The sequence below is a fragment of the Rhinolophus sinicus genome, linkage group LG04 (genome assembly GCF_036562045.2).
Source record: "Rhinolophus sinicus isolate RSC01 linkage group LG04, ASM3656204v1, whole genome shotgun sequence".
NCBI lineage: Eukaryota > Metazoa > Chordata > Mammalia > Chiroptera > Rhinolophidae > Rhinolophus > Rhinolophus sinicus.
Window position 1 is genome coordinate 76,740,917 of NC_133754.1, and position 24,019 is coordinate 76,764,935.

Genomic DNA, 24,019 nt, shown 5'->3' on the forward strand with positions numbered 1-24,019 from the left:
TGTAGGACAAAGGCAACAATTCTGTCCAGTGGGGCTGTCCTGGGCTTTTCCTTATGTTCACCCTTTGGTACATCTGGTCAACCATGCAGTGTGTGATTTTTTTTTTTTTTAATTGAGCTATACAGTGAAGTGATGTCTTTGAAGTTATAGTTACAGTGGTGGGATTTTGCCAAGTGGGATCATGAAGGAGGAGGTCATTTTTCCCTCCTTCCCTATGTGACATTCCTAAGTCACTTTTTTGGGGGGTTCATCATGGATTCCAAGAAGCACATAAATAAATTGATAAGAATGTCCCGCATGTCATAGAGGTGTACGGCACGGGCTTTTTCAAAGCACAGTCCTGTCGACCTCATATGATCTTCTGCTCCCGTCTTGTATTCTTTCTGCCCTTCAGCCTCCTCTCCATTTTGGTTTCCCGAAGGAGTCGTCCTATGTGGTTCTTTTTGTCTGGCTCGATTGCTGTCATAGACACAAATGCATTCTTACCTTGAGGAGAAGCTCCCCTGTCAAAGTGCTGTACCTCAGGACTAGCTCTCCCAGGGTTGGTTGGCACTCTCAGCCTGGAGGGTTCATGTGAACAAAGCAGAACTGAGAAGCTAGACTAAGGAAAAGGAAATTGTTCTCATTGTTTCATTAGTATGAGTGAGCTGTATGGGACATTCAGGCCCTTGAAAGGCATTTATATGAAGCTGTGGGTGTGGGGTTGCTCAACTGGACTCCATCGGGGGCGGGAGGCTGGCTTCAGCTGTGAGTGTGACCCGTGTTATCAGCCACCCACCCAGTGTAGGATACTCAAGTGGCCCAAGTCCAGGGCAAGCTGTATCTGAGAAGAAGTCATCCACAACGTCCTCTGGGTTCCTGTTCTTGGGCCAACGGTTGAAGATTTTCCTCAGACATGGGGGAAAGAGTTTTTCCTCAGAAATAATTATAAAAGAGGTGGCAGGATTCCTTTCTTCAAGCCAGAAAATTGACTCTTTTGAGTACTGCCTCCCTCAGAGAAGGAAGACTTGGAATCGAGGCAGTGCGGTACTTTACATAGATAGTTACACAACTCTGCTTCACCCTAGAGCTATTGTCTGAAGGTGGAAGCATTTCAGAAAGGCAAGTTAGATGCACTGGTACCATTTCCTCAAAGGAAGACACTACCTAGAAATGTGCTTCTTTAGCTCCAGGCTGATTTGAAGAGGTAGGGAATGCGTTCGGGAGATGAATGGACTCTAGCGTCAAAGTAGACAGAGGGTAGAATTTAAGCTAAGAAAAGGGAGGGCAAAGGAAGTGTTCTCAATTCTTTTTTCTTTTCTTCTTCCTAGCAAGAACCAGTTGAGTCATCTTTGGGGCTTAGTAATGGAGTAAGTGATCTTTCTCCCGAGTATGCGGTCCTGACTTCAGCTATAAAAAATGAAGTGGATAGTACGGTGAACATCATAGGTAAACTGTTTTGACATCTCATTTTTTATATACACGAGCAGCCCTCTGGGGTCTAAAATTTGTAAAACATGATTTGAAATAACATAGTCAGTGGGAGGGGGTCTTGGAACCATCTCAGTATGCAAGTTCCAGCCCCCAGATTTCAGGGCTGAAAAATAAAAGCCTTTGAGGTTCAGATAAAGAAATTCAGATGGTTCAGCCTCAAGAAAATAGGCCGAGAGTGACATCCCAGGAGATTCCAAGTAGATGCAGTAGTTTTATTTCCCTAGTGGCTAATGATTAGCAGTTCTCAATCTTTTCAGTAATTGGTTACATGGACAAAGTGTTATTTATTTAACTTGGGAACAAGGAGAGGGGAGACTGTCCTCTCAGCACGTGCTTCAGAGCAGAGCTGCCACAAAGGTGGTGTTCATTTTACAGATGAAGAGACGGAGGCTTAGAGATATGTTGCCGAAGGACCCATTTTGGTTCCGCAAAGAGTTTTGAGCACCCTCCATATTCTAGACTCACTACTATGAGCAGCAGCTAGATTGGGGAACAGGGCAGGCCCAGTTCCTAGTTTCATGGAGGGAGAGAGACAGTAAACAAAGCCACAGATAACTAATGCTGCAAAGGAAAAGAATGGAGATAAGAGAGAACCAGGGACTGGATTTCCACTGGAGGTTTCCCTGCTGAGTTGAGGTTTCCCCTGAAGCCGGGTGGATGAGGAGGGACATTGTGGGGCAGGCAGCAGGACTGGCCCACATGGACTATGACACACTTGGAAAACCAGAGGAAGGTTTGTGTGACAGCATAGTGAACAGCAGGAGGTTCCCCTCAGAAAGGGTGGCCAGGTGGGGTCATGGGGGCCCTTTGCAGGCTAAGGGAAGGAGATTGGGTTTTATTTCTAAACTGCTGGAGAGTGCGTTTCAAAAAAAAATTGTTTTTAATTGAAGTATAACAGACAGTAGAGTGCATATGTGTTTTACATACACGCACGATGTAAATACCACCCCTCGCAGGCTTTTAGGCAGGAGGGTGACAAGCGTGAATTATATCTCAATAAAGTCCCACTGGGATATTGTGGTGAATGGTTGGTGGGAACTCGGTGCAAGGTGGAGGCCCAGCCGTGAACTCTTATTCCAGGTCCAGCCCCAGAATCCAAAACCGGAGCTCTGCCCTCAGGTACCTTCTGGTCCATTACACCTTGCTCCATGTTGGAAACAGTCAGGGCTCCTGATGCTGGTAAGAACCAGAGAGATGAAGCAGGGCGGCAAGAGCAAGCCTCACGTCTGGGTGCCTTCATTTCTGGATTGTCAGTGGAATATGGATGGGAGGCCACAGCCACTACGATGCCAGTCACCCTTCATTTCCATGGGTTTGGGAATTTTGGAAGTGGAAGCTTGTATGTGGGGACTCCCTTAAGCGTAGAGACCTTGGGAGAATGCAGGGCGAAAGCAGATGCTGGAGCAGATGCTGGGTGCGTGCTATATCTCAGGGCAGGCCTGGCCTTGCTTCTTTCCAGCGCTCACATCTAGATGAGGCACTTTTGCACGGAGGCAGTTAGTCCCACAATCGTGTTTGAGTTGAGAAAGGTCATCAGGGTTGAGCGTTCTTCTCACTTCCCCTCTGGAGTGAGGCCACTTGCCTGACCCAAAGCCCAGTTTTCCTTGCTCCTGGGCCCTTTTCTCCAAGGCCTTGGGCCACTTCACCACCCTCTCCTCAGGGCAACAGTGGGTTTTTATGTATTTGGTTGAGTCTTCAGGATGTGAATTCTCAGTCAGAGAGATTGTTTTTTGCCCCTGCTATAATTGGTGCCACATAGGCTTGATACTAATTTAAGGAGTCATTACTGCTGGGGCCAAGATGAATGCAGGTTTGGTTAGAAGTCACCTACTGGATTAAGTGATTCTCTTCCTTGGCATAATAGTAACATAATAATGGATGGCAGTAAAATGAGTTTGAATATCTCTTTCTATGTAGTTGGTGGCCCTTACGAAGGTATATAATTCCACATGAAGTGGATCCATCCAAGTATTTTGAAGAAATGGGTAATTTGTGATCATTGCTAACAGAAGCACTGCCTCAGATTTTAAACCCTTCGCAGACCTGTTTCTACACGCACCCCCGTGACCATTCATTAGCCATCCCAGTCTTTGAGATTTGTGAACAGAGACGAGAAACACAGGAATGCTCATTTGAAGGCCACTGTGGAACTTGAGAGAGTCTCCTTCTGTCTCTCTGAATCTTTTAAAAATGCTTTATTTAAAAATGACACCATTTCTTGCTTTCAGTTCATTTGTTTCTAAACCCACAGTTCATTCCAGTTTTGTACTTAGGCACGAAGATGAAAGCTTCAAGGTGTTTCCATTCTACTTGTATAAGCATATGTTCATAGAACTAAAACGGGGAGCAGAAATGAGTACTTAAAAGGATAGTATTTTTTCTTGTCTGTAGGCTTTCAGCTAGGGAAATAGAATGAAAATTGGTAACTTAATCTATTGGAGGCCAGCCACCCAGCACATTTTATTCTGGACAGGGTGGCTGTTTTGTAAGTGAATCTAGTAAGTGTGTAAAATGTGAAGTGTACTGTTGCCCTGACAAGTGAACTGTTGCTTGATGGCTATGTTTTACTTCTATTCTTGCCACAAATCAGAGCAGGAAAACACACACGCACGTACACACGTGGTTCTCAGCAGGCTGTGTCCTGGTCTTGCCTTCTCATCCACAACAACTACATGTCCTTTCACATTTAGCTAGCTGTGCACACTGAAAAGGATTACCACATCTCAGTACTTACCATATGTCTTTTAATATTCCATCTCTCCTATACAGTTAAATGCACAGGTTCGCACCCCCAAAGACCTATCCCTGCTTTCCCTTTAAGGGGAGGGAGAAAACACGCCTTCTTTCTTTCTTTCTTTTTATTTTTACTTTTCTTTAGCGTTGTATTATTTTTTGTGTGTGGTAACTTCTGTTTTTCGGAAGCGGAAGAAGCCAGCAACATGTTGAATTGTTCTGACAATACCCCGCTGGCATCTTGCCCAGGTTAGCAGTGCTTTTGCTGAGCTGTATTGAAATGATCTCCAGGCCAGTGTAAGAAGCTCACAGGTGCGGACATTCTGTCTGACTTGCCTAGGCAGTGCTTTATAACCCCATTGTATTTCTTGATAAAAGGTAACCCCACCCTTCAATAAAGCAAAGATTGCTACAAAACAAAGGAGGCTATTATTCATTATACTCTGAAGTAAATCAAGCACCCCTTAGTGACTAGATATACAGAATTAGGAAATAGTGTCATTTGGATTTTGTCTTGGTTTTGGCTGCCCAAAATGCACCTTTATGGGAAATCTTTTTGTTTTTGTTTTTGGTAATTGCTTCCAACTTTGACCAACTTTAAAGTAAATGTTGAGTAGCTTTTTCAGCCAAGCTTAGAAACTCAAGTATTCACAGGGAAGACTGCAGTTACAGGAGAACAGATTCACAACTTAGAGACCACCCTTAGGGCCCCCATGCGGGACGCTGGCACTGGGATCCATAATGACTGGAGGGTGGCCAAAGGTGACACTAGGCTGTAGAACTAGGTCTTCGTCTTTTCCAGCTCCTTTTTCCCTGTTCTTTTTGCCGTTTTGCCTGATGCTTAAGATATGAAAAATTCCATCTACACAGTATATAGTAGCTTTAGGGTGGATCGTTTGATGGAAGGCACCACCTCTTGAGAGGGAGCCAGTAAAGGTCTATCGTGCTGGTTCTCACTGAGCTGTCTGCTGTGCCCCAGGCCTTCTCCTGAGAGGGCTGAGCTGTTTATCCCTCCGGAGCGGGGGGCCAGAGACAAGACATCCAATTTTACCAGGACCCCCAGAAAACTCAGAGCAATATGAAACACCATGTGACATGTAAACTAAGATAACCACAATATACCCAGACTAAGAACCAGTAGTACACCTTATTTTTCTTCAGCGGATAGGAACTTGGAAAGCCTGGTTACAGAGATGAGACTGCAGAGGACGCACACTCAGTCACCAAGTGCAGCCAGGAGCCCTGGGCAGCGGAGTTCTGGCTGTTGTTTTTTTCAAGCTTAAGAAGTTCTTACTTACCCAAGAAACCTGCCATCTTTTTATGAGGCTGTATATATTTTCTCCTACCACCTCTCCCTCATCACCCCCATCTCGTTTATAATTAACTATCAAATCCTCCTGTTTTCCTGCATTCGGTTTCTCAAATCCATCCCCTTCTTTCTATTTCTGATACTGTTCCCAGTCACCTTCCCTCTCACCTGATGTCTGCTTCTATTCTGTCCACGTCCCATTTATTCTCCACACAGAGTGATTTAAAAAAAAAAAAAAAAATGCTCGTCTCACCATCTCACTATTGCCCCCAGGACAAAGACCCAAGTCTCCCTCATGGCTCCAGGGTCCTGGTGACCTGGGCCTTGCCTGCCTCTTTTATACCTGTTTTGGAATTTGAATTATCCTGAACGACTTGACTTCCATGTGTCCATCCAGACAAAGTGAGGTTGATTGTGAGTTAGTTTGTTATTGTGGAGAGGCCACTAAAGGCTCTGTCCGCACAGCACAGAGAGAAATGGATATTGGGCAGTTCCACTGGTTAAGTGCCAAGAGGTCTTACCTACATATCTGCTCCCAGACCATTGACCCTTGAGACATATTGATGATCTCTACTGAGTTTCGATTGGGACACCTTATGTGCCCCCCTGTACGTGATGCTGTTTTCTCGGGGCAATGGGGGGGGAAGGAGGGGTGAAGAGGATATACTACACCAGTCCCACTTGCTTCACCCTGTACCTGCCTCAGCCTATTACAGTCTGGGGCCGTCTCCCCATGCAAGGACAGAACGCCATTCTCTGACATTCCTGACCCCACAGAACTGTCTCTCCCATCATCACTCTTGGGGACTAAACTGAATGATGGCCGTATTTTTTTATTTTTTATTTTTTTATAAGACACACAGATTAGAAGTTAAAACACTTGGGCTCTAGACCTAGCTCTGCAGTTTTGTTTTGTTTTTTAATTTACCATGTGATCTTGGGCAAACTCCCTAACCTCTCTGAGACTCAGTTTCCTCATATGTAAAACAGAAATAATAATATCAGTCCTGCGCACCTCACAGGATTGTGGTGAGGATCAAATGAGTGTAACGGATAGCATCACGAGCATAATATTATGATTATGATATGATATCATCAAAATATATTTGAGTAAGAAAAGTAGCCTCCATTTGTGCTGAGTCATCAAGGCTGGTAGTAACAGTTTCAAGTCTCAAACTTTCAGATCCGGTCAAGTAGGAATTTTCTCTCCACAGTACCATGTGGATGGCCTGCTTTTATATGCCTCCCTAATAAGCTTTATTCTTGACCCTGCAGCTACCTGGTGACCTTGGCAACTTACCCAGCCTCTCTGGGTTTCAGCTTTCTTCAGCTGTAAAGTAGGAAGGAACAACCCACCTTCAAAGACCTTTCCATTTCTAATAGTCTCTACTTTTAAGAGCCTTTCCCTGAGGCATGGGGGCAACTGCTTTCTCAGGTGGAGCTCTACTTTAAGTCAACAATTGTTAATAAAGTAAGTGTGACCTTTTAAGGAATCAAACCGGTTCATCGGTAACTAGCCATGAATAATATTGTTGTAGTTCTCAGCAACTAGGTCCAGATAAAATTGCATTCCTGTGGGTGACTCTTTTCCTCATGTGCTGACCTTAATAAGCTGGAGAAGCTTACTGGGTTTCTAGCTCCTTTAACCATTGGAGACTTTCCTTGGCACCCAATATAGAACTGCTAAAAAGCAATTTCACTATTGGTTATGAGCCCAGTCTCATTAAGGTGAGATTTGAAAGTTTTTATTCTAAGAGGGGCTTAGAAAGCCAAGAATAACTCAGTTCGAACTTCATTAACTTTCTGTTAAGGGAGACTGTCCTGCGAAAATTACCTGAGTTGAGCTTTGAGGTCAGGGAAAGCTGAATTTGAATCCTGGTTCTGACACTTAACTGACCATCTGATCTTGCCCTGAATTAGCTATTTAACTCTCCCCGCTGCTTTTCCTCTTGTCTATGATGGAGATAATGATTGTACTCATTACTCATGGGGTGTGAGGTCTTGTGGGTGGTGGGGGGAGACAAAGATAAGGGCTCAGGAAATGTTAGGTTGTGTTATTTATCAGTCAGGATACTGGAGCGCCTGGATGGGTGGCACTTCTGTAGCAGATTTTGTAAAAGATTTGCTATTCTTACATCTTTTCAGTTGTTAGGAGTCAGTGTTACTGTTTATGTTGTCACTTGGGGCAAAGTTTGGTGGTTCAGGGAAATCAATTCAAATGGCACAAGAGAGAGAGAGAGAGAGAGAGAGAGAGAGAGAGAGAGAGAGAGAGAGAGAGAGAGAGAAAAGAGACAGAGACGAGCTATTGATTAGTTAGGGATGGGGCCTACAGCACATCCAGAGAGCATCTCAGATGTTGGGGTTTCTCCCTTGGGCTTGCGGCTATGAGTTGGGAAGTTTCTAAAGTGCCCTCAGTGATGTTCAGATGGAGAAAAGTGGTTGTCCCTGCCTGAGACATAAAGTGACACACTCCTAAGGGGACCGTAGGCCATAGAGATAACGTAACTGGGGATCCAGATTGTAGCCCAGAAAACAACTTATTTTTGTATCCTGGTTACCAGCATTCAGGATACACTTAAAATTTAAGTAGAGGTGCCTATCCAGTTTTTTGTCATAGTCATGAATATTAAGTAAAATACATTAAAATTAACCCCTTTCGGTAGGCCAGTTAGCTTAGTTGGTTAGAGCATGGTGCTAATAACGCCAAGGTTGCCGATTTGATCCCCACGTGGGCCACTGCGAGCTGTGCCCTCAAAAAAAAATAAAAAAATTAACCCCTCTTAGTCATAGAGGTCTAATGAATTTTGACAGTTGCACTTTGTTGTATAGCCGCCACAATAATCAAGACACAGGATATATTTTCATCACCCCAAAACAGTTCCTCCTCCTACCCCCAGATTCTGGAACTACAGCTTGCTATGTCTTTATCACTTCGTCAAGGTCTAAAAAGCCCACTTGCCAGAGGTCTTGAAATTTTCTAGAAAACATTCATTGTTAAATCCAGTGTTTGCAAATGGTCCCAGACGCCTGCAGGACTGTGGCTGTAAGTCAGTGAGCCTTGGTCTGTTCCTTCAGCTGCAAATGAACACATACACATTCAGCAGACATTTACTGAGCTGCTCTCCGGTGCGAGGCAGCGTCTGCTATACTTGATACAAAAAGTTCTAATGCAGGTTCTCAAGTCTCTCAGGAGCCCTAATTTGGTTGGGAGATGACACACAAATAAAAAGTTAAATAAAGCTATGTGGAATTAGCTTGCAGTGCGAGGCAGAAAGTCAAGAAATGTCACAAGGTCGTGTCACATTGTAGTTTTGGCTGAGCAGTGGGGACAGTGAGTGAGAGGCACTCAGGAAAGAGAGGTCAGTCTGTTCTGGGGTGGTCAGGAAAAGGCTCAAAAAAAGGCATTGTGAATACTGCCTGTTGCTCACCCCCCCCCCCCCACTCCCTCCCTGCTCTGTGCCGCTGCCTCATTGAAGCCTTTGATTCCTCGAACTGGAAAAAAATTCCACTTCCTCAGCGCTCATCCCATGGCCTCTCGCTGCCTTTTCCCCCCACCCCCCCTTTTTTTCCACTACTGTCCTAAACTTACTCTCTAGGTTAGTATGTGCTGGTCTGTAGCCCTACTGGGCTTCTACGAACCAGATCCTTGACTGGGTTGACTTTTCTCTGCCCCTCCTAGTACTTGACAGTTACGTCCTGTACAAAGTAGGTGCTCAAATAAATCTTTATTAGTTGAATCACTGAGTTAGGCATTGTGGGGAAAAACAGTGAGGGAGGGAACTGTTAGCCAGAACAAAGGGATATAGTTAGAAAAATGCTTGTACGGCTGCCATTGTTTATACTCCTAGTTAGCTTGCTATTCAGAGTAACAGTGTGAAAGAGAAATGAACTTTGGAATATTGGGAGTTAAAGTGGCTTTGATGTAAATCACATTTGTGTTAAGACCTTTATTGCCTCAGAGTGGGTGTTGCTTGTACCTGTACACACACACACACACACATTCTCTCTCTCTCTCTCTCTCTCCCCCCCCCCCCCCCGTTCTATCTCCACCCATTAACTGCTTCTTAGAACTCGTGAAATCTCGTTTTCCTGCTGTTTTGTTTTATTTGGGAGAAGAGGCAGAAGAAACTTGAGCGAGGTCGGTGTCGGCACTCAGCCTGTGTCTAGTGGCCTGCATAATTGATGTTCTCATGCTCAAATAGATAGTCCAAAGGATAAAATAAGAATTTGGGTGTCTGCCTGCCATATTTAGCCTGCTTTCCTTTTCTTTCATTTTATCCCCTCCAGGAAAACCTAAGCAGCATCCAATTTCCCTTCCTTTCTGTATGCTGTGGCTTTGTGGACTCTTTTATCACATCCCCAAATCTCCTTTCCCAGCCTCTTTGGTGCCTTTCCTTTCTTCATTAGAGAACCCATGAATTCTCACTCCCTTCTAAAACCTTCCCTGAGTAGAAATCAGGTAATGTTCTCCCTACCTTATGCTAGTTGTTTTGTCACTTCCCAAAAAGCAATCAAAACAGGAACCCATTTATAAACAAAAATACTCGAGCAATTAGAATGCTTTGAGCAGTGAAAACAGGAACTCATCCGTGATGGCTGACTTCTCAAGGAGACTGGAATGCAGCCGCCTTCCTGCCCAACCCTGAACATTTTACAGACGGCCTAGGAAATGGCAGGGACGTGGAGCACGGCACATCATCCAAACACGTGACTTTGGACAAGTCACTCTACTTCTCTGTGCCCGAGTTTCTTCATTTATAGCAGGGTAATGATGCTTTCCCTGCCATTCTCGTGGGATGAAATGTTAAAAAAAAAAACTTACACATGAAGCAGGAGTGAAGCATTGATTATGATGGCAATGTGCTTTGAGGTCCTTGGGAAAACAGCATCGTTCGCATTCATTTATTGGTGCCAGTTTTCAAGTATATCTAATTAATTGCCAACTGACATACAAAGTCAGCTCTGTTTAAAAGTAGGGCAAGACATTAGGAGCATTCAAATGAAAGCCACACTGAGATATTACTACACACCTATCAGAATGACTAAATTAAAAAAAAAAAAAGTCATAGTACCAAAAGCTGACGAAAATGTGCCTAAGTTAGATCACCCATACACTGCTGGTGGACATGTAAAATGGTATAGCCATTCTGGACAACAATTTGGTAGTGTCTTATAAAACTAAACATGTAATTACCATATGATCCAGCAATTGCACTCTTGGGCATTTGTCCCAGAGAAATGGAAACCTATGTTTATATAAAACCTGTCCACAAATGTTCATAGCAGCCTTATTTGTAATAGCCAAAGAATGGAAATAACCCTGTAGTCCTTCTTCAGGAAATAACCCTGAAGACTAGTTAATCAAGCTGTGGCATATCCATACCTTGAAATATTACTCAAGCAATGAAACCTACTACTACTGATACGCACAATAACTTGAATGAATAAATCTCCAGGGAATTATGCTGAATGAAAAAAGCCAATCTCAAAAGATGACTATGTGAATTTATTCATGACAAAAATTCGAGAAATGGGAAGCAGATTAGTAGATACTATGGGTTAGAGATAAGGGGAGGAAGCTGAAGGAAGGTGGATGTGGTTACCAAAGGGTTACGTAGGAGATGCTTGTGATGATATGATCAGTTTTTTTGACCCTGGCGGTGGGTACATGAAACTACGTATGTGATAAAGTTGCACAGAACTAAGTACACACACATAAACACATGCATAAAAGAGTACAGGTAAAACTGAGGAAATCCAAGCAAGGTGTGTGGATTGCTGTCAATATCCCGATATACTGATTCTGTGAGGTGTTACCATTGGAGGAGAAAAACTTGGATAAAGGGGTACACAGGATCTCTGTATTATTTCTCATAACTGTATGTGAGTCTATAATAATCTCAAACTAAAAAGTTTGATTTAAAAAAAATTGAGGCAGGATTCAGAGCCAGGTGGTCAGAATGCATCTCGTCAGTGTGCTGAGGAGTTGATGCTACTAATGTGTGTTAGAGTTGGGAAACCATTCTGTCCATTGTTCTGGTATTTCATCCAGAGGTCGTTTTGCCTGCAGAGTAAGAGGGCTGGGAGTACGCACAGAGCACCCCACAGCTAGAAATGACACCGTGGGGTGGATTTTGCTGGTCTTTGCTCCTCACTGAGATTTGATATTGTCTCTCTGGACCCCAGGACACGGAAAATAGCACAGCAGCCTCCTTCAGAACAAAAGCAGAGAACAGAACTGGGTCAGGTTCAAAGCACTGTCTGGCTGGCTCTGGGGCTAGGTCCGGATGCAGCTTCTGGTCCTACAGCCTTGGCTGTGACTGCATTGAGTTTGGGACATTGCCACATGTAAGCCCCATTGGCAGGCATGCTGGAAACAGTCCTGGGGAGCCAGGTTTTTGTCAAGTTGCCTCTCTGGAGACATTAACCCAAAGCTAAGGCTTTTTCTTCGGTTTCATGGCAGATGACATGTGGTGACTGAGAATCTGACTCCTGGCTATTTAGCTCTTTTGGGGGAAAGTTTGTGTGTTTTTTTTTGTCCTGAGCGTGTGTGCTAGAATTGTGAAGTCAGGCAACGTTGGTGCATAATGGCTGTCTTTTCTTTGAAGTTGTAGGACAGTCACATCTGGACAGCAACATTGAGGATCAAGAGATTGTCACTAATCCGCCAGATATTTGCCAAGTTGTGGAGGTGACCACTGAGAGCGATGAGCAGCCGGTCAGCATGAGTGAGCTCTACCCTCTGCAGATTTCCCCTGTGTCTTCCTACGCAGGTAAGGAGGTTGGAGGGAAACTTTGGAACTGAGCAAGGAACAAAGGAGGGCGGGAGGGCAGTCCTTTAGTCTAAGGCCACCCGTTTCACCACACAGCAAAGAAGCTCTTCTCTCTCCTGGGAATTGTTCTTGCTTTGATTTTCTCAACGAGCACCATCTTGGGCACTTTTGTTCTCAGTTAGAAGACCTGGTCACGGCATTGCTTTCCTTGATCATCTATAACATTTTAATGCATGACTAACAAATAATAAGATTTCTTTGGGGAAGTAGTTCATCTGACTCTATTTTGTTTGCACAAATTATCAGAAATTGGGAAGGGCACTTGGAATGGAATCTGAGTTTGACCAAGCTGGGTGGGACCTTACGGATCATCTCTAACAGTTCTTTCATTTTGGGAGATGAAAGGACTTGTTCCAGGTCACACAACCAGTAAGTGTTTGGGTCAGGACTTGAACACAACCTTCAGACCCCACGCTCCATTCCATTTGTCGTTAGGGAGACACTTCTCGCTGCGCCATTTGTTGTGTGAGGCAGCCTGCGAGGTCTCAGCTCCCGCTCCCCACATAAGAATGCAGGATATGGTGAGGCCAAAAAGGAACACCCACGGAGCCATAGGAAGGGGAGTCATACCACTATAGTCTCACTGGAGGCTAGAGTCACACGACCTGCAACCTGCTGTCCACTTCTCTGCCTGCCAACCAACCAACTGACCAACCAGTGCAGCCGTGGCAGTTATATCAGTGGCTAATGGCTAACCGGTAACAGCTGATGGCCAGCCAGCCACAGCTGACGGCCATCTACTACCCGAGCCAGCACCTTTCCACATGAGGCCGAGTGCCTGGGAACTGCTCTCTGGGACTCTGTCCCCACACCATTCCACCAGGTTTACTTTCCCTTCCACATGTGTCCTTCTTTTTTTTCCGATTTAGTACAGCTTCTAATTGGGCCACGCAGCCGAGCCCATTTCTAATTTCTCAGGGCATGGCCACGTAATTGCAGGGATTCGCCCAGACAGGCAGAGGATGAGAACCCAGTTCAGTTGGTTCTTCCATCTTTACAGAATAAAGCGATGGCTTCTTTTTCCCACCAACATTACATCATCATATCTCTCCTCTCTTCCCGGTGATCTCCACTTAATTGTTTGGGTCTCGATTATAATTAGGAAATATAAATTACGAGCCACTGTTATTGCTTGCAAACATTCAAACTAAAAAAACAGAAGCCCTGTCATGAGTAACTACATTCAGCTGTAATAAATAGTTCAGGAATTCTTCCCAGTGTCCTTTTTATGTGCTGCCAGATAGAGTGTCCCTCAGATAAGGTGCCACCCAGTGATTGGCACAGAATCCGCATGAGAATTAGGTTGATTCAAATGACAGTTTGTTTGTGAATTATCAGTCACTCAATAACCTGAACCACAACTTTCTTGTTTTTTTAACTTTTTAAAAAATTGTGGTAAAATATACATAAACATAAAATGTACCATTTGTGCTATTTTTAAGTGTACATACAGTTCAGTGGCATTAAGTACATTCACATTGTTGTGCAACCATCCCCACCATCCCCCCAAATCTCCAGAACTTTTTCATCTGCAAAACTGAAAGTCTGCCCATTAAACACTAACTCCCCCTCCCCCGTCTCCCTAGCCTCTGCCAACCACCATTCTACTTTCTATGAATTTGGCTACTCGAGGTACCTCACATAAGTGGAATCATACAGTATTTGTCCTTTTGTGACTGGCTTATTTCACTTAGCATTATGTCCTCAAGGTCCTAACTTGCTTTTGTGCTAAGAACATTAAAGGAATGTGAGAACGAGCCTTAAGGAATGTGAGAACAAGCCTTGGCTTCATGACGCTTATAATCTGTCAGACAGGATAAACTTGTCATCAGTTATTTATTCATCAAGCATATTTTGAACTCCTATGTGTGAGTCCCTCATTGATCTTGGCCAGTCCCCTACGACTTCTTACATGCTTGTTGTGCCCTGGGAACTGTGCTGGTACTTGGCATCCACTGCCTTAATTAACATGAGAATAACCCTATCAGCTTGGGGACCATCATTATTCCCTCTTTTAAGAATTAGGAATCTCTGGCCAATGTGGGTAAAGTAGTGTGTCCAGGGATGAACAACAGGGTAGCATAGTTAGAACCCACATGTAGCTTATGCCAAAGTTCTGCTCTTAACCCTCATGCTGCCCTGCACAGCTGCACAGGTCTCTGGCATCAGAACATAGCCACATCTGGGTATCAGGGACCCACCAAGGGTGGCAGAGCAGAATGTTTCTGATTTAACTTTACAGTGGAGATAACTGAGGCTTGAAATACTAAGGTACTCAGCTTATATTTACATAGCTATGGCCAAAAATCTGTGACTTTCTTTTATATCAAGAAACGGCTACAGGCATTACACACTGTGTGTGTGTGTGTGTGTGTGTGTGTGTGTGTGTGTGTGTGTGTGTGTGTGTGTGTTTTAAGGGGTTGGAGCTTTAGAATACACTTTTCTGTTTATGTGTTAAGACTTTTCTAAAGTCTTCTTGGGGATTCACGAAAGACTTCTTCTTGCTGTTCTGCCAGCAGTGGCATTTTGCTTTAGCAGAAGAAGCCCAAGAACAGCTGATTCATGCAGAGAGAAATGAAAATTTCATTACCCTTTTCAGGACATTTGCATAGGTTTGAAAAAAAGGATTTCAGTGCCAGGCTGGCAGGCAGCAGGGTTTTGTTGGAGCCTGGCTTTTAGCTCTTTCTGTTGTTTTCATTGTCTGAATTCTCCAGAACCCTTTGGAGGGAGGCTTATTGGTTGGTGCCAAAATGTTTTATCACTGCTACTTTGCTAGAGTCTGCAGACACATAAGAAATTTATCTGTTACTGACCATGGCTAGTTTGTCTTATTTAGTCAGGAATCTTAGAGCATGCTGCTAGGAAAGGGAGCTTTTTGGTTGTATTCACCTTTCTACCTTCATGTTCACCAGTAGGATTGGCTGTTTGCCTGTTTTCCATGACAGGGTTTTTTTGTTTGGATTATTCAACTGAATTTCAACCTCCTCTAACCACTTCCATTCATTTGTTTAGGAAACTGGTGTTTGGAGGCTGTTGTTAGCAATTTTTCCCCCTACTGAACACTGAAATATAATTCCAGCAGTATTACAAAACCACATTCAGTTTTGCAAATCTGTCTTCTCTATGGTCTAAATATTATGGTGAGCAAGAAAAGAGACAGTTTCTTTGAGTGGAAGTACTTGCATTGGGTGTTTTAAGACAACATAAAATTCTGGTTGGATTCATAAAACTTTCATTCCTGGGGCAGGGTGTCCCAAAGCCCAACCTTGAGAAGCTGGAGGAGAGTCATTTTATTTCTAAAGGTCTATCATACAGTGGCCTTTGGCCTGATGTGTGGCACCAGAATTTTATTAAGCTGTTGACGTTTTGTAAAAGAAAGCCACACACATTTTGGAGAAGGCTGGAGAAGAGGACGGAGACGACTACGTAGCTGGGGAAGAGAGCATGCTGCCGAGGATGAACTGGTGATAACCGAGGAACAGAGATTGCCTGCTGACCAGAAGCCAGGAGTGGCTGCGTTGGGTCCTTATGGAAACCATTGCTTTCTGTTGGGTGTGGCAGAGATAAAAGTGCTTTGAGATTAACATGACTCTGATTTGAACCTTCTAAACAAGACTTCTTGTGAAAGTAATTGAGGAAATGATCAAGGGAAAGAAATCCTGGTCGATCTTAATAAAACTTGTGGAACAAGAGCCTTCCAGAAAATGTACCAGGATGTCAAAGTGCAGAAAGGCTTTATTGTAAAACAGATTATCTCCGCCTCCTTAATGTTCCTGAGATGGTTTGACGGTAAAAACTGGGCGGAAGTGGAGTGTGGACCTAAGACGAGTGTCATCCTGGAACTCCAGCTCGGGAAGAACAATCTTTGAGGTCATCTAATCCAAATCTCCCCCGTTCCTCCCTCCCCAGTTGCTTTCAGGGAAACTGAGGCCAGAAAGATGAAACGAATTACTCATCGACCTGTTACTGCTGTTTCAGTTTATTCAGACAATGCTAGGGAAGCAACTCCCAATTTTTTTTTTTTATTCTCTTGTATTCAAAGTCAATTAAAAACCAAATCCAAACTGATCAAAAGGGAAAATGAAATAACTCGATATTTCGGCAGTGATATTGATCTGGAAGCAGCAGCTGCAGTGAGCTCATTTGTGGTATAAGAAGTGACCTTGAAAATGGCAATGGTGAAGTAAAACCAAGGAAACAGAGGCAAAAGGTCATGCGTACCCCCAGCAAAGCACTTTGAGCCCATGTTTCAGGGGTAGCTGTGAGAACCACTGTTACTCTAGAGAGAAGAGTCTTGGGTCCTCTGGCTGGAGCTTCCAGCATCTCTTCCTAGGCCGCCAAAGGCACTCAAGGCCATTCTTCTAAACAATAACAATTAGAAATCTCACGTTTGCTAATGTGGAGAGTCTTCATAACTACTTCAGAGGCAGTTGGTCTTAGCTTAGAACCATGTTGTGTCTTTTCTTGTCTCCAACTATTTCCCTGAAGTTGAAAACTGGGAACTTAAAGGCAGTTAACATTCTGCTCATGTTCATGGTCTGGGCAAGGTCTTCTTACCAAGGAGTCTCACCCAGGGCCTGCCTTCCAACCTCCCCCGCTACTGTGACTTGGGCTATGGCAGAATCCCAGACCCTTGGTGTTAACTGCCCCCCCCCCCCCAGCATGCCTGTTGGCGTCTGTTTGTTTTTACTTGAAGGGGAAAGGAACAGAAGATGATGGTATCTGTGGAGGGTGATTAGGAGTGGAGGATCCTAGATGTAGACGAAAGGAAGAGAAACCTTGGTTTCGGAGCAGAGAAAGCTAAGCATAAAAATGGAAAGGGGATCTTGAAATTTCGTCAGAGGCAGGAGCAGCAGGAGTGCTTCAGGAAGCAGTTGCTGCGTTCGGTACACAAGACCCTGGAATCAGAAGTGCAGTTTTGTTTTCTCCTCTCTGCTGACTCAGTCTGCAACTTTGGCAGGTTTCTCAACGTCTCTGTTCCTTGTTTTTCTTGGGAGTGGTAGACTGATTCCTGCCTCCTCAGGATACAGGCTACCAGGAGGGTCACATGAGGGGGAGACTTTCCTTTTTTGTTGAATTTGTTTTTGTGTGGAAACATTTCTTGTGCCTGGCGTTGCCACTTTATCTTGATAGCTAGTGCCATTGCCAGCCAAGGGTCTGTTGCTCCCAGTCGTGGAGGCTTTGGGGAAATCTGCTCAGTCTGAGGTGAGGAGAGGAGAGGAGAGGCCCATCCTCCAGTTGCTCATGGTAACCCCTTGGTGATCACTCATGCCCAGGAGAAGTCACTGCAGAAGGGTGACTGAGAAACGTGCAGGAAGGCTCCAGGGTGGGGCCGGCGTGGTCAGCATTCTCACTTTCATTGTTTAAGGAATGAACCCGTGGCTCAGTTTGTCTGTTTGTTCCTTAGCCTTTAATTCGTAGAGAGCCTGGTCTGTGGCTAGTCGAAAGGGCTCTGCCTGGGCTGGGTCTGTCCCAGACATGCCACCAGCAAGATGTGAGACTGGAGGCCAGTCCCTCAGTAGGTTCGAGTGAAAGGGGGTAAAAAGCACTAGAGCACACAAGCTCTTCCACTTAATAGGGGATGATAGGAGCTACTTTTCTATTTGGAATTTTGGGGAGGCCTGAACGAGACCTGCCTACAAAGGCACCGGCGCAGCCCTGGCACACGGCACTTCATTAATGTTACAGTTTCTCTTTCGGACTTTCTGTCAAAGGAATGACCCAGACTCAGGGATCTCAAAGGTCCTGTGTATTTCAGAAGTTCTACCCTTTATACTTTCGTTTCTCAAAGCTATGAACACTGAACAACTGTACACCATCAATTTTTCTATTCCATTTTTTTTAATATTGCTAAATAAATTAAAATATTTTTTACTTAAAAAAATTGTTTACTTAAAAAAATATATATGTATATTTTAACTTAAATCCTGTACTATTTGTACAGGAGATATGTAATCACTAGCTCTTAACTTTGACTCTGTTAATCTAGCATGTGCCAATCCAATGTTGACCAAGGCCTAGTAACTCAGTTCAAAGGCACATTGACATTTACTGAGTGTGTGCCGTGTGCCAGGCCGTGTGCCAGGCCTCTTCCCCTACCTCTCACTCACTCATCGCAGAATCCTCTTTGGAAGGTGTTATGCTCCCGTTTTGCAGATGAGGAAACTGCCGCTCAGTGAAGTGAAGTACCCTGTTCCGTGTCTCACAGCTGGCAGGCTGAATCAGGATGGGAACAGAATTAGTTACCCATGGCTGCATAACAATCTAACCCACAAACCTAGTGGCTTAAAACAGCACACATTTATTATTCCGCCATTTCTGAGTGTCAGGAATACAGGCATGGCTGAGCTGGGTCCCCTGCTCAAGGTACTCCCTGTACAGACCTGCAGTTGAGGTACAGTCCAGGGCTGCTGTCCTATCTGAGGACTGAAGAGGGACAATTTTCATCCAGGCTCATAGGGTTTGGGGCAGAATGGAGTTCCTTGCAGGTTGTCACACCAAGGGCCTCAGTTTCTTGCCAAAGGCTGAAAACAGCCTTTAGTTCTTTGCTGTGCAAACCTTCCCAACATGGCTGCTCGCTTCCTCGAAGCTAGCAAGAGAGTCTCCTCTTCACAAGACAGGATTTAATCTTACGTTGTATAATCACCCACATCCCATTGCCTTCGCGGTGTTTTGTTGGTTCAAAGCAAGTCACAGGTTCCACCCACATTCCCAAGGAGAGAATCCCACAAGAAAGTAAACACCAGGAGATGAGGGTCCTGGCAGCCACCTAGAGTCTGTCCACCCACAGTAACCCGGGTGGAAGATGCAACTTACAAATCGAAATTATGAGTATAAATTGAACTTAGAAATCGAAGGGTATGAGGTAAAGGAGGGATCTGAGTCGAATGGGGGTGATCTAGGAAGACTCTGAGTTGGGGCTTACATGAACTAATTGACAGACTGGAAGAGAGGACCAGCGTGGGCCATTGTGTAGAGAGCAGTGGTGAGGACCAGGCCTGGTGTGGAGGCAGATTGGCACTACGGGGACCAACACCCCATCCTGGGAAGTGGTGGCTGTGAATAAATGTAGCCTGGCCCATGGAAAGGGAGCTACTCCTCAGCTCCAAAACCTTCCTCTGAAGGGCCAAAATTAGAGAAATCTAATTCATTCTAGTATCTCCTAAGTACAAGTGTTTAACCTTACAAAGGGGACAGAGATAATGAGTTTAGTTACTCATTTCTCTTTTGAAAAAAAGAAGTGCTGATACATTTTTTTAAACACTGCCTGAGCCTCAAAACAGTTTGCGTGGCAGGAATGATGGCCCTGTGTTTTTCTCTCTGTGAACAGAAAGCGAAACTACCGATAGTGTGCCCAGTGATGAAGAGAGCACCGAGGTAAGCATGGCTGCCGCCACTCAGCTCCCGCAGACGCAGTGGGAAGGTGGTTTCCTTGCTGCTAGTTAAGTTTCTTTTGTTTTGATCACAAGTTTTACTTTTGGATTTTTCTTTTTTTTCTTTTTTTTTGTGGTAAAATATACAGAACATAAAACTTACCATACTTTTGGATTTTGAATTATAAAATTAAGCTTTGGGAACTGAATGGGAGGAAAGGGAGTAAGATGTTACCATTAGAGAGGCTATGACGGCAGGAAAAGGAAACTGAAGTGGAGGGCAGGAAATGCTGATATTCTCACCACTATAAACATCCTAATTCACAAGCAGAAATAGGATGTCTAAGTGGCCAAAAGCAGTGACCAGACGTAAATGTCGGAAAGTGCTAAGCAGAAGCATCTCCACAAGTACCTGGAATCCCTTCCTCCTGTGATCCCTGCCCAGAGGCCAGGTGTGTGTTCAGTCTTGATTCTGAGTTCTCCCCTTCCATTTCCCTCCTCTAGGCTGGGCCCACACAATGGCAGGAAATGGCTGTAATGGTGATGGAAATATTCCTGCTAAAGCCTGCTTTGTGTCTGTGCTTGAGAGAAAGAGAGAGAGAGGGCGAGACTGACTAATGGTTGTTTGAATTAGTGATTTCCCACTGTACTAAATACTTTGAAGTATAGCCCAGGAATTCTGAAAAGACAATACTAGGTGTAGAGGCTCACATAGATTCTGACCCTGTTTCTTCAAGGTCAGAATTCCAGCTCCTTCTCTGAATGAAGCCACCTTTGAGGCCAGTTACTTACTTGGCACACTGGAGCTCTAAAGCTGCACCCATTTGAAAGCAATCAAGGGGCATTCACTGTCTGGTACTGAGCTTCTCACTTCCCTCCCCCTGAAAATGCAGGTTGACTCAAAGCTCAGATTGGGCCGTCAATGAGGAACCAAGTCACCATGACAAACCCGCCAGCATGGCCTAAAACCTATCTAATGACCAGGCTGGGCAGCCAGAGTAGAGCGGAACCGGAAACCAAGTTGCTGCCTTGTTTTCCTGCCTTCATAGAACAGTCTTGGCTGTATTTCTGGGAGGTAGCAAATGGGAATTTATAAAAAGGGAAGAGAAACCGTTGCTTGGGGTATGAAGAGCTGGGTATGGATTTCAGTTGAGGGGCGTAGAGTTGCTAAGCTTCTGTTGCTTCCACCACTCTTATGAAATTGAGTTAAACACCAACACGTGGGAACAGTGGTGCGTTTTTTTTGTTTGTTTTTTTTTTAAAAGCCGTTCAATAGAAGGCAAAAAAAAACATATATGTTTTAATTATTTTCTTTGAAAGGGACGACCACACTGGCGGAAGAGGAACATTGAAGGCAAACAGTACCTCAGCAACATGGGGACACGGAGTACCTACCTGCTGCCCAGCATGGCTACCTTCGTGACTTCCAACAAGCCTGATCTCCAGGTCACCATCAAAGAGGAGAGCTATCCGCTGCCTTTCAGCAGCTCCTGGCCCCCCTACCCAGACCACCCCCTCACTTCCTCCGTGACCCCAGCACCCAGCAGCAGTCGGCCAGACCGGGAAACTAGGGCCAGTGTCATCAAGAAAACGTCAGATATCACCCAGGCCCGCGTCAAGAGCTGTTAAGCCTTTGACTTCCCCTGGTGGTTGTTGGGATTTCTTGGCTTTGTTTTGTTGTTTGTTTGTATTTTATTTTTCTCTCTGACACCTGTTTTAGACAAATCTAAGGGAAAAAGCCTTGACAATAGAACATTGATTGCTGTGTCCAACTCCAGTACTGGAGCTTCTTTTTAACTCAGGACTCCAGCCCATTGGTAGACGTGTATCTCTAGAGCCTGCTGGATCTCCCAGGGCTGCTCCCTCAAGTTCAAGGACGTCATAGGACCAACACCCACACGGGCAGCGAGGTGCTGCATTGCCTGCGGTCAAGGCCAGCATGGTGGAGTGGATGCCTCAGAATGGATGAGAAAATGTGAACTAGCTGGAATTTTTTATTCTTGTGAATATGTACATAGGGCAGTACTAGCGACGTTGCAGTCGGCTTCTGCACCTTATCTTAAAGCACTTACAGATAGACCTTCTCGTGATCTTGCTCTATTTCACAGCACAGTCAGCAACCCCCTTCCCTGCCTTTCGTCACACCTCCCATCCCATCCCATCCAGTTCCTTTCCTCCTTTTCCTCCCTCAAAGGCTGTGTTCCACATCCCTGAGGAGGAGAAGAAGAAAATGAACTTCTCCACAGATGCCCCACGTTAAGACTGCTTTAAAAAAAAAAAGAGAAAATCTTTCTAGTCTGCTATGCTTGAATGCCACGCGGTACAAAGGAAAACTGTCATGGAGACCTTATGCAAATTCCCAGATTTGAAGACAAAAAAATAACTCTAATTCTAACAAGAGCAAGCTTTTTTATTTTTTATACAGGGGAATATTTTATTCAAGGTAAAATTCTAAAGAAAATATAATTGTTTTTTATCTTTTCTACAGCAAATTTATAATTTTAAGATTCCTTTTCTTGTTTATCAGCAGTTGTTATTACATCCTTGTGGCACATTTTTTTTTTTAATTTTGTAAAGGTGAAAAAGCTTTTATGAGCTCATGTAGCAATCAAATTATCCTGTGGATTGATAATAAATGAATATGATATATAGTTAAATTTTTAATGGGCATCATGCCTGGCTTTGTCTGTATCTACTTTAGAGCACAATCATAGAACAGGACTGACAAAGTATCCTTTCTTCTTGAGGACCAAAAATGTTTCCCTTTTCCACCACAAGAAACCAGGATACAAATGGCTTCCTGTACTAAGGGCTCATCCTGAGCCACGCGCTGCACTGTTTGTTCTACAAGAGTTACCTTCAGCACTCATCAAGGTTGTGGACAGGGTAGGGAATTTATCTTCATTTCACATGGAGGAAGTGGAGACTTAAACTGAAAATGCCTTTACTCAAGGTTACATATGTAGTGAGAGTCAAGGGCCTGCATTAAGCCCGAGTCTGGGGTGACTATGGAAGGAGTCTTTTTAACCACTCCGCTATTCTCCTCTGCCGTGAGCAAGTGCCACCCACCTCTGTGCTTTTCCTGTTCTTATCCAGAGGCTTACATGAATGACTAAAATTTGTATTTTCGTCACATACCAGGCCCATGGATAAGATATTTTGCAAGAAGGGGAAATGTTTGTTGGGTTCCTACGCCATGTCCGTCTTCTTTCTAAAACCTGGGGCCTTAGACATAGTACGTGCTCTCAGAACTTAAGGTATGTCTTTTCAAGTGAGAAATGTGAATGGAAGAGACCCAGACTCCATCACCCATCTGGTATTTCAAGGTGTATCTCTGACCTTGGGAAAGCCATTGTATTAACCTCTCCTGCTCCTATGATATCCATAAAATCAGGATACTAAGACTTAGCTGCCTACCGACTACCTCTGGGGTGTTATAGAGGAGATTACTAAGTTAATATTTGAAAAGGTGCCTTCAGTGAAAGAACAAAGGGCTGTCTTTATTCCTCTCTCCAGTGTGTGCCTGTAGATATAATTAGGGGTCATAAAATTATCCAACCCTGAACAAAAATTAACTGAAGCATTTTACTGCTTAACATGTTGTCGTTGAAATGCCGCATAAGTGGTTGACTGCTTCTGTGTGAAGTACTTTGCTGACCGTGTGTTTACGTCAATTCCACAGGAAAGCCTCACTTTCTTAGTGATTAGAGGTGTCACGAGGAGGACAGAGATACTCAGCCCCCTTAGCACTCTTCAGTTAAGCCCTACTCCTCTCTCACGTCCTAAATAAATCAGTCCCGTTCTTTGTGACTTATGTCTAAATCCTTTTCTTTAATCATCCTGTTTTCAAATGTGGCCCTAAGTCCCACGGCCTGTTGCCTGTCCCTGTTCCCTTTTCCAAACACAGAAGGAGCACCCAGCTTACATTCTTCCCCTTTCAGCGGCTGTGCAGGTCCCAAAGTCCATCCCACTTGCTTCCTCCACTTCTGTGGTTGTAACCAGATTTATAGAACCTTACCAGGTGAAAGAAAGTTCAGGATTTGGAACTGCACAGTTGCAGTATTAAAGACCATCCGTTGCTAATGAGGCTGTGAAAAACAATCACCTTTAAAGTATTTCTGAGAAAGGCTGTATTGTTTCTAAGGGCTACTTGCCTATAGTGTAGGAAAACAAGCTAGTTATACAATGCAATGCCTAGGGGTGACATGAGGAAGAAAAACCACTGAGATGGGGCATCTCAAGGACTCAAGCCTCAGATCTTATTTTTGTCAGTTAGAGGAAGTACTAGGGACACGTGC

The 24,019-nt window shown here is 44.3% G+C and overlaps 1 protein-coding gene across 9 annotated transcripts in view; it reads left to right on the top strand.

Moving 5' to 3' along the window:
- The window catches only part of IRF2 (interferon regulatory factor 2), a 75,155-nt gene extending 52,770 nt beyond the window's left edge, over window positions 1–22,385 (top strand). For 5 of the 9 annotated variants that reach the window (XM_019736120.2, XM_074329850.1, XM_074329851.1 and 2 more), the window contains 5 exons: window positions 1,311–1,428; window positions 2,554–2,652; window positions 12,124–12,288; window positions 19,679–19,725; window positions 21,042–22,385. In XM_019736120.2, coding sequence (XP_019591679.1) covers window positions 1,311–1,428; window positions 2,554–2,652; window positions 12,124–12,288; window positions 19,679–19,725; window positions 21,042–21,350 — 738 coding nt within the window. In that variant the 3' untranslated portion in view covers window positions 21,351–22,385. The remainder of the gene's footprint in view (window positions 1–1,310; window positions 1,429–2,553; window positions 2,653–12,123; window positions 12,289–19,678; window positions 19,726–21,041) is intronic. The other 4 variants (XM_074329852.1, XM_074329854.1, XM_019736127.2 and 1 more) reach the window with 1 other exon arrangement.
- The last annotated feature ends 1,634 nt before the right edge of the window (window positions 22,386–24,019 follow it).